This window comes from Phallusia mammillata, chromosome 2 (assembly GCF_965637545.1).
Source record: "Phallusia mammillata chromosome 2, kaPhaMamm4.hap1.1, whole genome shotgun sequence".
NCBI lineage: Eukaryota > Metazoa > Chordata > Ascidiacea > Phlebobranchia > Ascidiidae > Phallusia > Phallusia mammillata.
In genome coordinates, this window is record NC_137253.1 from 23,129,881 (window position 1) to 23,142,984 (window position 13,104).

The 13,104-nt window shown below is 37.6% G+C and overlaps 2 protein-coding genes and 1 pseudogene across 4 annotated transcripts; 1 reads left to right on the forward strand and 2 right to left on the reverse strand.

The window, feature by feature from the left end:
• Nucleotides 1-700: 700 nt before the first annotated feature.
• LOC145214995 (uncharacterized) lies at nt 701-3,321 on the reverse strand. Of its 2 annotated transcripts, XM_080083650.1 has the most exons (5): nt 2,754-3,321; nt 2,558-2,697; nt 2,165-2,381; nt 1,820-2,000; nt 701-1,724 (listed from the first exon to the last, which is right to left on the reverse strand). In XM_080083650.1, the coding sequence occupies exons 3-5, from the start codon at nt 2,303-2,305 to the stop codon at nt 1,552-1,554; spliced, it is 495 nt and encodes a 164-aa protein (XP_079939776.1). In that variant the 5' UTR covers nt 2,306-2,381; nt 2,558-2,697; nt 2,754-3,321; the 3' UTR covers nt 701-1,551. The 2 variants fall into 2 exon arrangements, with proteins under 2 accessions (XP_079939776.1, XP_079939775.1); XM_080083649.1 differs by lacking the exons at nt 2,558-2,697; nt 2,754-3,321 and having other exon boundaries at nt 2,165-2,426.
• An 872-nt stretch (nt 3,322-4,193) lies between these two features.
• Nucleotides 4,194-10,231, forward strand: LOC145214219 (sodium-coupled monocarboxylate transporter 2-like; annotated as a pseudogene). The gene is made up of 11 exons (XR_013856989.1): nt 4,194-4,288; nt 4,465-4,568; nt 4,643-4,831; nt 4,902-4,967; nt 5,128-5,247; nt 5,532-5,686; nt 5,740-5,880; nt 6,313-6,531; nt 6,588-7,131; nt 7,208-7,323; nt 7,533-10,231. The product of XR_013856989.1 is annotated as a sodium-coupled monocarboxylate transporter 2-like (transcript).
• Nucleotides 8,354-12,943, reverse strand: LOC145213174 (sodium/iodide cotransporter-like). The gene is made up of 13 exons (XM_080081405.1): nt 12,889-12,943; nt 12,715-12,818; nt 12,464-12,652; nt 12,083-12,148; nt 11,388-11,542; nt 10,393-10,509; nt 10,192-10,332; nt 9,494-9,712; nt 9,317-9,429; nt 9,095-9,252; nt 8,832-9,031; nt 8,646-8,761; nt 8,354-8,562 (listed from the first exon to the last, which is right to left on the reverse strand). Exons 1-13 carry the CDS (start codon nt 12,941-12,943, stop codon nt 8,354-8,356), a joined length of 1,842 nt encoding a protein of 613 aa, XP_079937531.1.
• Nucleotides 12,944-13,104: the final 161 nt, after the last annotated feature.

Below are 13,104 nucleotides of genomic sequence, written 5' to 3' on the forward strand. Positions count from 1 at the left end.
AAGGCATATAGTGTGGTAGCGCGTTGTTAAGGACTTCAGCTAAATTGTGACAAATACAAATTCTTGTATTGCACTGATCCATGTTCAGAACAGTATTGCATTAACCTATGGCGAGGATGCAGTTAATATTACTATAGCTAGTATAGGGGCTCGACTTTTTGGCAAAGTCTCGCGGGACCGTACGTACCATATACTGTTGAGTATTACAATTGCAACTTTTTTAAATAGTAGTGCTTTTAATAAATTTTATGTGACGACATGTGATCATAAATTTCGCATAATTTTCTGACATATTACATATACATAAACATTATAAGCTTGTCGAAGGAAGGGACTAATCGTTTTATGATCCGGAAAGTAACTCTACCCAGTCAAAAATTTATGTCCGGGCCAAGCATAATTATGTTTGGTAACGCTTGGCAGCCTCACATGGGCGGCACCTGGGTGCCTTGCTTAAGTTGGCATATATGTGTGGCGTATGTTCAACAATGAAACACTTCGAGCTTGGCGCCGAACGTTCCAGTTATGTTTGGTTCATACACGACGCCGTACGCTCGGCCTAAGATAATAACCACGTATGACGGCCCGGTTTTCCGCCATACTAGGTCCTCATTTAAGTATTGTTTGTACCACACATAACCAATCATATATTATCCTTGGCACTGCCAAACTTTGCCGCCTTTCAATATGACACTTCCAATAATATTTCCTGACAATGTATTAAAAACAAGTACAAAACGAAATATAAAGGACGCCTGGATTTGATGGATGGCCTGGGCAAAGCATAAGACACACAGTTTGGATGTCCTGCGAAAAGCATAAGACACACAGTTTGGATGGCCTGCGAAAAGCATAAGACACACAGTCTGGATGGCTGATGCAAAGCATAAGAGTGATAAGACACACAGTTAGGATGGCCTGTGCAAAGCATAAGACACACAGTTTAGATGGCCTGTGCAAAGTATAACACACACAGTTACGATGGCCTGTGCAAAGCATAAGACACACAGTTTAGATGGCCTGTGCAAAGAATAAGACACACAGTTAAGATGGCCTGTGTAAAGCATAAGACACACAGTTTAGATGGCCTGTGCAAAGTATAAGACATACAGTTAAGAGGGCCTGTGCAAAGCATAAGACACACAGTTTAGATGGCCTGTGCAAAGCATAAGACACACAGTTAAGATGGCTGATGCAAAGAATAAGACACACAGTTAAGATGGCCTGTGCAAAGTATAACACACACAGTTAGGATGGCCTTTGCTAAGCATAAGACACACAGTTTAGATGGCCTTTGCAAAGCATAAGAGTGATAAGACACACAGTTTAGATGGCCTGTGCAAAGCATAAGACACACAGTTTGGATGGCCTTTGCTAAGCATAAGACACACAGTTTAGATGGCCTTTGCAAAGCATAAGACACACAGTTAGGAGGGCCGGTACAAAGCATTAGACAAACAGTTTAGATGGCCAGCACATAGCATAGAACACACAATTTGGATGTCTCGGCCGAAAGCATTCTAAGTCACATGGCAGGCATAAAGACAATACTTATGCATCATCGCAAGAGTCAGTGTCAACACCTGGGTTTTCATTTGGCTGTTGGATTTTTACCCTTTTCACATGACCGCCATCCCAGTCACCAACCCCTGGAAGGACCCTTTTTACTGCAGTAGCTATTTCCTGGTGACTGGCACCATTGTGTCTGGTGTATGGCAGCACATCTAAAAAAAGAAAAAAAAACTAAAATTCATTGACCTGAATTTTAAAATCCACATCATTGCAATGTTAATTACAACAAAACATAATCATGTCTTACCTATGAAAAAGGCAAACAAAGGATGAGTTTTAAAAGAAATTTTTGTCTGTTTTCTTCCACAACCCAATCCACTCCAGGAAAATTTAAGTGCCAGATTTTTCGTCATGAACAACTTGATGAAGTTGCGTAATGTGCCTTGCAGGCCGTCCATATCAATTACTTTTCCGATTCTTTTCTTGTCCTTCAAGTATGTAAACATGCAATTATAATCAATCATATAAAAATGTTTAAATTGTCATTATTTGGTAGGGCTGGCATAGGTACAAAAACAGATTTTGTTAACACACAACCTGACAATTAAGAGTATTAAATTTTATTTCCATTTTAGGTGAAAATGCAGCTTACATTAATTTGAGTGATCAATTCTACCAGATCTTTTTCATTGTCAGCTGGCTCTGGAAAGAGGGTTTCTGTCACAGCTGCACACACTACTTTTTGTTTCAGTATCTCCACAATAGTCTCCAGTTTGTCATCCATCCTTTCCATCTTGGCTATTAGGGATTTATATTCATTACCATTTAAAGGTCTTTGGTTTGGTGGTAATGGCCGTTTAAATGTATTTCTAAACACAAAAGAAATCATTTAAACCATTTGATTTGATTTTTCACAACAACAATTATGATAAAGAAATAATATGTTAAAACAAATGGAATTTTGTACACAACAAAATGCAGTCAACATTAATCCACCAATTAGATGTAACTTAGCAATATTGAGGAGCTAGTGATATATACATACATTTTTGGTGATGAGTCTGTTGTTATTAATGGTGAAATCTTCAATTGATGTGGTTCTTCTTCAATGGATATATCTGAATCAGAGTCCTCCAAATTACTTTGGGTGTATCCTTTTTTGATACATCAGTCAGTCATAAGTACCTGCAAAGAAAAATTCAAGTAAACCATGCTTGTAACAAATATCTTAATACACTTACTAGCTTGGAAGAGAACAATACAAGGGCATGTGCACCATTTTTCTTCTGCCACAACTTCTTTTTTGGTTAAATCCTGCACATTACAAATCTCTGGTGGCCATTTACAAGCATCTGTGCCAACCAACCATCCTTTAGGCACAACATCATTTGTGCCATCAGCATATTTTACGCACACAAAGTTTTTCATTTCTTAGCTTTGTAAAATCCTTTGAAACCGTACATAATTTTAATTTTGCAGTAAATTAATAGCAACAAATTTTTCTTTGTATGGCAACATAACACGCTTTCTTATTTCTTGGTTATCTTTTAGCAATTCAAAATCATTTTCATTTATATTCTGGGTCTTTTCAGCAATTATTACAGCTGCTGCTTGTAGTTTTCTTTTCTTCGAAGATTGCTTCCTTCTCCATTTCGAGTTCTTTTTAAGTTGCTGAATGTTTTGTGCGCTGCACCCTTTTTGGCTGGCATCATTAACCTACGTTTTTTAGTCAGATCCAAAATAAACAATATAGTCGTCGTACACTCGTAAACCTCCTTGATTAAAACTTTCCCGCCGCCAAGCAACACGTGATCGTTCTTAGTCCGGATTCAAAACGTTCAAGATTAGCATTAACCAATCACGACAAACAACGTTTCGTAAAGTTCATAGGTCAAATGATTGCGCAAGTATTGTGCAATTTAGGTTCGACTGCGTTTACTTAACAGTTGACATGATTTGTGATATGTGTAATATTTATGTTATTGAAGCCCTGAGTTGTCAAAGATTAGGCGCTAACGAACCGTCACGTCAACTTTAGGCTCGCTAAAGGAACAAAAAGATAATGATCACACATTAATTGCATTACTTTTAATTTTTTAATGTTCACCAATTCAAGATGTCGTACGAATTGCTTTAAAACTATCGGTTGAAAATGGTGTCAATAATAACATTGTCAACCAAAAGCTTAATATTCTCTCACATACAGCATTTCGCCAGACCCGAACAGGTGTGGCGCCTCACTCTCGGCACCCAAGTATGGCAATTTCTTGCTTAATCTTTTTAACGCCAAGTGTAATTATACCACATTTGCCATTTTAGGCCCTAGTATGGCGAAACCATGTAAGACCCATATATATAAATATGGCGTATGCTCTGTTAAGTATGAATCGGCCGATCCTGGCATAAACGATAGATAAACGAGTGTTGGTCGGGTATGGCCCGGGCGTTAGGTGTAGAAAATTTTTGACTGGGTATCATCCCCATCCGTGCGCAACACAAAACAATGTAGTGCTGTTAAAAAATGACTTCGACTTTTTTGCTGGCGCAGGTTTTGCTCTTGCATGTGTTTTGGCAAAAATATGCCGAAGGCTATACACAGTAATACAAAGAAAAACAGCTTCATGTCTTAAAACGTAAAGGAGCCAAGTCTTAAAAAGTCTTTTAGGAGAGTCCTAACTGTGTTTTTGTTTAGGTTGCTGTTTAATAGGAACATATCTGTCAAAACAAGCTTAAATGGGTGAATACTTCGGTGTCGTGGACTTCGTTGTCTTTGGAGGTAACATGTAAAAATTTGTTTTTCATATTGGTTAAGTTTCAGAATCTTGGTAATCCAATAAATGATTCTACCGCACATTTAATAATAATCCACAGGATTTGGTTGGCCCATGATATTTTTAACATAAAAAACATATTTCGTTGTTTGTTTATGTTTTTGCATATTATATTCAACAGGGAGTTTGCTCTTGTCCGTAGTGATTGGAGTTTACTTCGCTTTTAAAGATCGCAAAAAGGGCAACGTCGAAGAATACCATTATGGAGGAAAACGAATTTCATCGGTAGGCTATAACATAATTTTCAACTCAATGCTTCCAGCCAATACAAACTAAACCGGGTCCTATTTTTTATAAAGGTCGCAATTGGAATTTCAATAGCTATTACGTACATATCGGCTGTCACCGTGCTTGCATTTCCAACTGAGAGTTACTTGTATGGCATTGTTTACATCTGGTACAGCTTCGCAACTATAGGTGGTACGTTCATCACTTGCATGTACTACATTCCGCTTTTCCTTAGACTGCAACTCACGACTCTCTATCAGGTACTGCTTTGTTGAGAAAAACTATTTTTATACTTTTATATATTAGTTAACGGTCGTAAATACTTTTCAGTACTTGGAGATGCGATTTCACCCTGCCCTAAGAAAAGTCGTGTCAGCATGTGCAATATTGTTGTATGTAAGTTATTTTCCTTAAATTTTTGCTGTAAGTTTTGTCCTCTTCAACCCAAGCGAAAATCATAGCGATCTGAATGAGGCGCCAAGACCAACGTTATGTATAAGTTATATGTTTTTCTGCCAAAAATAAAATAATGTTTTCTGCTGCTGTTTCCATTCAGTTAATCTACATGAGTTTTGCTGTCTACATTCCTGCTTTATCGTTGAACGCGGTCACTCCTATCAATTTGCACATGAGCATATTGCTTTCCACAGGAATCTGCACTATTTACACGACAATGGTATGAAATTTTTATTCTTTGTACTCTTAGGAACTAATACCCAATAAACTGTGATCAACGCATGATAATTATAACTATATAATAACCAACGTGTGCGCATTTATTATTGTATTTTTTGTAAACGCGAAAAGACACATGACTTTAAGCAAGCCTATGTTGTAAGATCTCGTATTGTGAGAAATGAAATAATATAAAAACCTTCAAGATGCTATACTTAGTATCGCATAACGTGCTGTAAATCCTTTGTTAACCCTGTTCGATTAAACAACCGCTAACTTTTTCAGGGTGGTTTAAAAGCAGTTATTTGGACAGATGTAATTCAGTTTGCCATCATGTTTATTGGAGCTATATCAGCACTCGTTAAAGCTACAATTGACGTTGGGGGCATCCAAACCACTTGGGACGCCTTGGAAAGAAGTGGAAGACTTAACCTTTTTCAGTAATTAATTTGACTTTACTTCATTTGCTGTGTATGTTTACTATATATTTTAGAGCAGATTTAAACCCGACTATTCGCAACACAATATGGACAACTCTTGTTGGAGGTGGCATCTACGAATGTTTCAATATTTGCGTCAACCAGTCGGTTTGTCAGCGGTTCCTCTCCTGCAAGTCTGTTAAAGATGCTAGAATGTAAGTACATAAGCAGCTGTTTGTTTGTTTAATCAACAATATAACAAATTAATACCCGATTGCCTTGAAATGAGTGTAAAACATTCAACCATACAAATAGGTAAAACCAAATAGCACACCCGTCCTATAGTTTTTATTTGTGGTACTGTATCCATGTATATGCACGGGATCCTTACCAAAAATCGCACAAAAATATTCTGCAGCAGATCTTTAAATTTTATACATTTTAAACTACCAAATTCGAAGTCATTAAGTTGGGTTTGAAGCAGGTTTTCATTTACCCTGGTATCGTTCTAAAGGCTTTTACCAAAAAAAAAAAAACATTCAGCACTTTTGGCTATCAGAAAATAGGCTATCAGAAAATACCATGCATTACCTCTATCGTGGAATTAAAACTTATCTATCATTGATAACAATTGTTTCTGCAAACAGAGCATCGGTTATTGCCATGGTTCCGAAAATGATTCTTGGTTCGGTCGCTACACTAAGTGGATGTGTAGCATACGCTTACTTTGAAGGATGTGATCCAATGGAATCGGGTTTGATATCAAAGAAGGATCAAATGTTTCCATACCTTGTACTAAAAGTGTTTCGCTTTTTCCCTGGAATGGCTGGTTTATTCGTTGCAGTTTCATTCAGCGGCACTATGAGGTTCGATTCCTACAACGCACTGTTGAAACTAACGAATAAACAACTGTTCATTTCAGTACTGTTTCATCGGGACTAAACGCTTTGAGCATTCAAATTCTTGAGGATTTCGTAATGCCCTTCCGACCTCGTCTTAATAACAAAACCAAACTTGTTTTCAGCAAGGCACTAGGTACTGGTCCATTCGTGTCTTGGTGTGGTTGTCACAGTCATGGCTTACGTAACGTCTTTTCTCGATGCTACGGTCATGTCAGTTTTGACCCCACTGAAGGGGGCGTTGAGTGGAGCAATATTAGGAGTTTACACTCTTGGCATTTTTTTACCGTGGTGCAACACAAAGGTACCTGTTTAGGTGGTTGTGTTCTTTTTTGTGTTATTTAATTTGCACTAAGAGACATGGTGTTGTAAGGGTGCCATAGCAGGACAGTTGATAGGAACTGCAGTGTCCATGTGGATTGCTGTTGGTGGAATATTTTATCCCAAGTCGCCCAAAATGGATCGTTTGCTTCCCGTTTCCACGCGTCTATGCAACTTAACAAGCAATCAACTTAGAATTGAAAATTTCACGACTGTTGGTACAACTTTGGAATTTTCATCAATTAGGTAGGAAAGCGCTTGAAGCATGTTTTTGTGTTTTTGGTAATTTATATTGAAAAGATTTTTGTACACTGCGACGTAGCATGGACGACATCGATACCGAATCCAGCTCAATATACGCGGTTTCTATGTGGTACACATGTGGAATTGGATGCCTTACGACTGTTGTTACAGGAATGATTTTTTCGTTTTTGACTGGTAAGTACCCAAGATGAATCGTAAGTGCTTTGTTGTTTTCCTAAAGCTTTTTATTTGTCATTTAGTGCACCTAAAAATGCTGAATGTAGTGCACGTATTGAGTAACAGTTATAGTTTTGTACTTCATTTGCGTTTCATTTAATATACTTACCTCTTTTATGGATAACATAGTAAGATGCTGTTGGATTATGGTTTGTGTTTGTTTTTAGGTCGAAGCAATCCTGCAAATGCCGACCCGAGGTTATTTTGTCCTATTTTTGATAATCCCAGATTGCCAAAGAATGTCAGGACGTTTTTTCGCTTTGGTGTGCCATTAATGGAAGACGAAAAACCCTATCCAGGCAGTTATTCTTTGAGAAAAGTCAAACGTCCAATATCTAATAAGGACGATGATGTAAATGAATCATGTCTTGGACGATAAAGGGCCAACAAAAACGGTTGCCGACCAAAAACATGTCTTGAAAAAAAAACTGGTAACAATTCAGTTTGTTATTTTTTAAATCCAACAGGCTTTAACTTGCCTAAGGAGAGAATACTATTATGACTGCAATGTGTTTCATTGTATCGGTCAGGCTGTACTATAGAATTTAGGTTCAGTTTAAAACTGTTTTGTATTCATGCCGATTTTGGCATTCTACCGGTTCTTCTAAATATATTTAGATATTATTTCCTAGCTCCAATTTCAAACTTTATGCCCAGCAATTACAAGACAATGTTTTTAATATTTGTACGATTTAAAGTTCTCTGATGTGATTGTGGCAAAGAAAACCAACTTTGTTGCAATGGTAGAATGTAATGTGTATCATGTGGATGTTATTTTTTGCAACGGATGGAGTTTTGGAATTTAGTACGTTATGAAACATTCGGCTTGGTTTAATCTTTAAAAGGGTTTCGGCTTTAATCTATCATTTAGCCTTAATCTTTAATAACGAAAGAGAAAAGGTGAAGAACCTCTTAAATTGTTTTATTAATGAATATCCTGTGGGAAGTACAATGTTACAAAATGTTTATTCACTGGTGTTTTTGCTCTTTATAGAAGTGGTTGAATCCCGTTTTCCTCACTGCTATTTTCTTGAAAGGTGACTTCAAATTGTCTCTTCTTCACTTTAGTGTTTAATATTTCTTTCCTTATTTCTGGAACTCCGAAACGGAAAAAATGTCTCACGCGTTCAGGTAGCCGATGGTTGTCGATAATTGGACAAAATAGTCTGGGGTCGCTCTCGGCTGGGTTATTCGGACCTTTCAAAGAAACAACGTCTCACTAAAAGTTGTAAACAGTGTGCCACGTACATGATCTGAGATGCACAAAATAACTTTTGTACCTGTTAAAAAGGAGACGGTTAATCCACATACGACAGTAACCAGAACAGCAATGAGAGCGTTGTACCAGAACGAAAGAGCATAAAAGGGGCTGTAATATTCTTCTTGAACTAACGCGCTTTAGGGAAAAAATGCATTAGGAGTTTATACAAAAATGTTGTAGATTTTAAGGTACCACATGCACCAACCTCGTGGTGTTCCATTGATTTAAAGTGGGGGTATTGGAAGTTGTTACATTTACCCAACCGTAAGAATTTGGTGTAAGTGAGCACTTTTTTATGGACGCAGGAAGTTTTCGTTGGCTTTCCGGCGATTGTCCGTAAAACATCCCACCTAATGCTATCCAAAGTGAAACAAGGGTTCCGACAATATGTCCAGCAAAAGCGCCCTAAAAACATTTAGAAAAAGACACGTGTTTACCAATAGTAAAATAACAAAACACCGAACTTGCCTTTGTGTTGCACCAAGGAAACAACATGCCCAACGTGTAAACACCTAAAATAGTCCCAGCCAATGCTCCCTTTATAGAAGTCAAAATCGAAACAACTGTCCCATGCAACAACGTGGATAGAAAAGCGATTCCGGTGACAAGCAATCCGAGAAAAAACACTTTAGATAGACACATTTTTATAACAAGTCAACGTGAGGAAAACAGTTAATGAATTATTATCACCTGCACATTTGCTAAAGTACATCTTAGCTTTGTTGCTGACATTGGACCGAAATGGAATAAAAAAATCTTCAAGCAACTGAACACTTGCAGAATTTAACCCCGACGAAATTGTGCTGAATAACACCACGAGTATTAGTTTATGCAGCAATTCCAAAAAGCAGATTAGGGGAGATTTACCTCATAGTACCAGCGTATGCCGCAGCCACAAACAAACCAGCCATTCCAGGTACTTGACGAAACACCTTCATGACTAGATAGGGAAACATTTGGTCGTTTTTGGTTATAAAACCAGCTTCCAGTGGATCACAGCCTTCAAAGTAAGCGTAAGCCACACAACCACTTGCTGCGGCAATCAGACCTATGACCATTTTCGGAAACAAAGAGGAAACAGCCGCTCTGTTGTTACAATAAAATAACAGTTTGATACAAAGTCATTGGGTTAATCAAAGAACCTTTGATTCACTGGGTTTGTGTTTATTAGGTAATGAGTATTTTTGTAATTTTGACGTTGTAGACCAGGGGTGGGCAACCTACAGCAACTTTGGAGCGGCCCGCGACACGTATTTTATTTTGATCGGCAGGACGGAATGTATGTGTCAAAGCCCATTTTTATGCCAAAGTGTTGTTACATTACACGTTCATAGTTATTAGTTTATTACTAAAAATAGGAATTGTTACGTACAAAGACAAAATCATTGTGTGTTTGACTTTGCCTAGCACTACTATGTTGTTGCATGATCATCGTTGCGGCACGCCGCCGCAATATATCACTACTTTTTGGCCCGCGCATGCAAAAAGGTTGCCCACCTATGTTGTAGACCAAATCACATTTACATTTGCCACATTGTTCTCTAAAATAAAAAAATGAAACTTACATTCGGGCATCTTTGACAGATTTGCAAGAAAGGTAACGTTGGTATACAGGTTGGTTCGTACATGTGTTCAATATGTGATTTACACTTGCACCAACCATGATGGTCCAAAATGTTGTGCGAATAGTTGGGTCCGGATCAAATCTAATCACAAAGTATCATAATGTATCACTTCTATTGAAAAAAAAAACATTATCGCTTCACATTTCCATTACAGAAGCATAAATTTCTCTATCGGTGTCAAATTTAAACTTAATTGTTACGTCGTTTTTATCAACTGTTGTGAACATAACTTCGTCCAGCAAATTGATACCAATCGTCCTGTGACATAACAGTTAGTGTTCCATTACGTGACAATTTGTGTTCCATTGCGTGACGTAAATTGCCTGCTTACTGGGTATGTTGCGATCTTTTCACCAACTTGCCTCGTGGTGTGCGCTTGTGAACTTTTGACAGGTATAATTTGAATTGAAGCCATCAATATAAATACTGAAACTTTTAATTACCAGCTAGATATTAGGAATAAATTGCAGAAATCGATTACGCTTCATCTGTGAATTATTTTGCTGGTAAGTTTGGCTTTGTCGTATAATGTGAAGTTTTGTTCTAAACCTGTATATGTCATATGTTGTGCAGGATTCGTTCGGCTTTTAAATCATCATTTAATGCCAAGACCCCTGTGGCCAAACAGTCGGTATGTAACTTCATTGCTCATTGTAGTGCGATTGGCGCTTTATATGTTTTCGTTTTTTATACGCAGAAAAAAACGGATTTGACCAAACAATTAGAAACGAATTGTCGTTCACTTGGTGTAAGCCACATTGTGTAACGCTTGCGTAAAAAAGGGGGACACGCAAAAGAAAGCGTTGCATTAATGCTAAATTTCTGGCCCACCATGGGGAATGCCAAATGCTCTTTATATTGTTTTCACAATTTCACTCTTGTTTACACAACGAACAAGCAACGAACCGTTAATGTGCCTTTAAATATCCGACTCTAATTTGCAACAGTTTTGTAGGATTAGTTTGTTAGCAAAACGTGGGGTAAATTTAATCTTAAAACCCAATAGACTACAAGTTATTATTCGATACAACATTGTTATTAAACTCGCAAAACATACTCATCATATGATCTTTGTGTACTGTTGTTGCAATGACCTGTCTTTTACCGCAAATAAACAAATAAAAAAAGCGACTCACGTAAAAATATTGTTTCTTTCGCCACGTTGCAAAGCGTTGCAAACGTTTTTGATGCCTCCCACGTCAGTTGTGGCCTTGATGAGCGCGGCAAGTGTTCCACAAAAAATAATTCCACATTGAATAACATCTGTCCAAACAACCGCCTTCATTCCACCCTACATCGCAATTGCTATTAATTCAACAACAAAAATGCATTTACCCATACTAACTAACCATGCCAGCGACGTAGAGTAAAACGTATTCATTAAAAAATACATTCAACCAGAGGTCGAGCTGTATACCAGTACACCATTTCATTGGAACATGTTTCATCAAATGTATAATCAAATCGAAAGTTTTGATTCTCCAAGTATTTTGTCATGTCAACTTTCGTTTTGGGTTCACTCACCATTGCAACATTTTTATTTGGAATAGTTATAACATCAATGAATACGTTTTACTCTACGTCGCTGGCAATTTGCTTTTTATTAAAGCTGTTATTCAAGTCCGTGTCTTGTGTACCTAACTAACCATGGTTGTGTAAAGCGTGCAGACACCACTTGTCAGCAAAATACTCCAGTATATGTTGATTGGGGAGACAGCGCTCAATGCAAGGGCCGGAACATATAATGTTAAACTCATGTAGACGAGCTATACAAATAAATGGCTGCAGTGATTTAAAACGCTTTGCAAGCATTTTCATAACACAAACTTACCAGTGAAAATATTTCACAACCTGACACAAGTTTTCGAAAAGAGGGATGAAATCTCATCTCCAGATACTAAGATAGAGTAAAAACGTTAAGATTTTGCAAGGTCAGCTTTGAGCTTGCGGCACTTTTAGCAAAACACCAAAAACATTAAATTAATGATTGTTTAACTTTAATCTGGTGGCTAAGGAAACTTTATTGAGAGAGATGCACTTGAAATTTCACGGCAAAATGGGCCGCACTTGGTTTAAAAAATACTGACATACTAATGGGTCAGTTGTCAAATTCGTCGGGTTTACAGTTTTCATTTCGTGGCCCTATCTAAAGCCTTCTGTACAAAATTTTTAATACTTTTAATAACCCTTAGTTAGTGTTTGTACCACATACCTGATATAATGTGTTTAGCTGCAACCTGTGAATTAGTGGGATGAAATACACGCATGCAATTGCAGTGCTAGCCAAAGGTGCAACGGCGTACCAGAAACACACGGTGCCGTACCAGTAACTTTCAGTTGGATAGGCAATGACGGTAATGGCCGATATATAAGACACGGATAACGACAATCCCAGCATTACCTGTAAGTTAATGTTTGTCGTGTACAGACGTTTAAAATATTTTCTACACAAGGAAAACACACCGGTGAAATTTCTTTTCCTCCAAAGAAGTAGTTTGCAATATTGTTCTCCTTTCGATCCTTAACAGCAAAATACAAACCAACAATCACGGCAATAAACAAGCTTCCTAAAAATGTTTGAAAAAATCGTCGATGGAAAGTTTATCTACAGGTTACAAGGCTAAACAAGGTATTCACCTGCAAAGACGAGCATGTCCCCAAGCCCAAAATATTCTTTGGTCTCGTTGTTCATTTCTCACTGATTATTTTTGCGTTGTAATAGATGTTTATTCTTTAACTTCAAATACAAGGAGTATAATCCGACTGCACAAAGACTAAAACAAGGAAGTGTCATGAACGCACACACCTTTAAGCGGTTACCTGTATTGACTGCCACGTTTAAGACGCGGTACA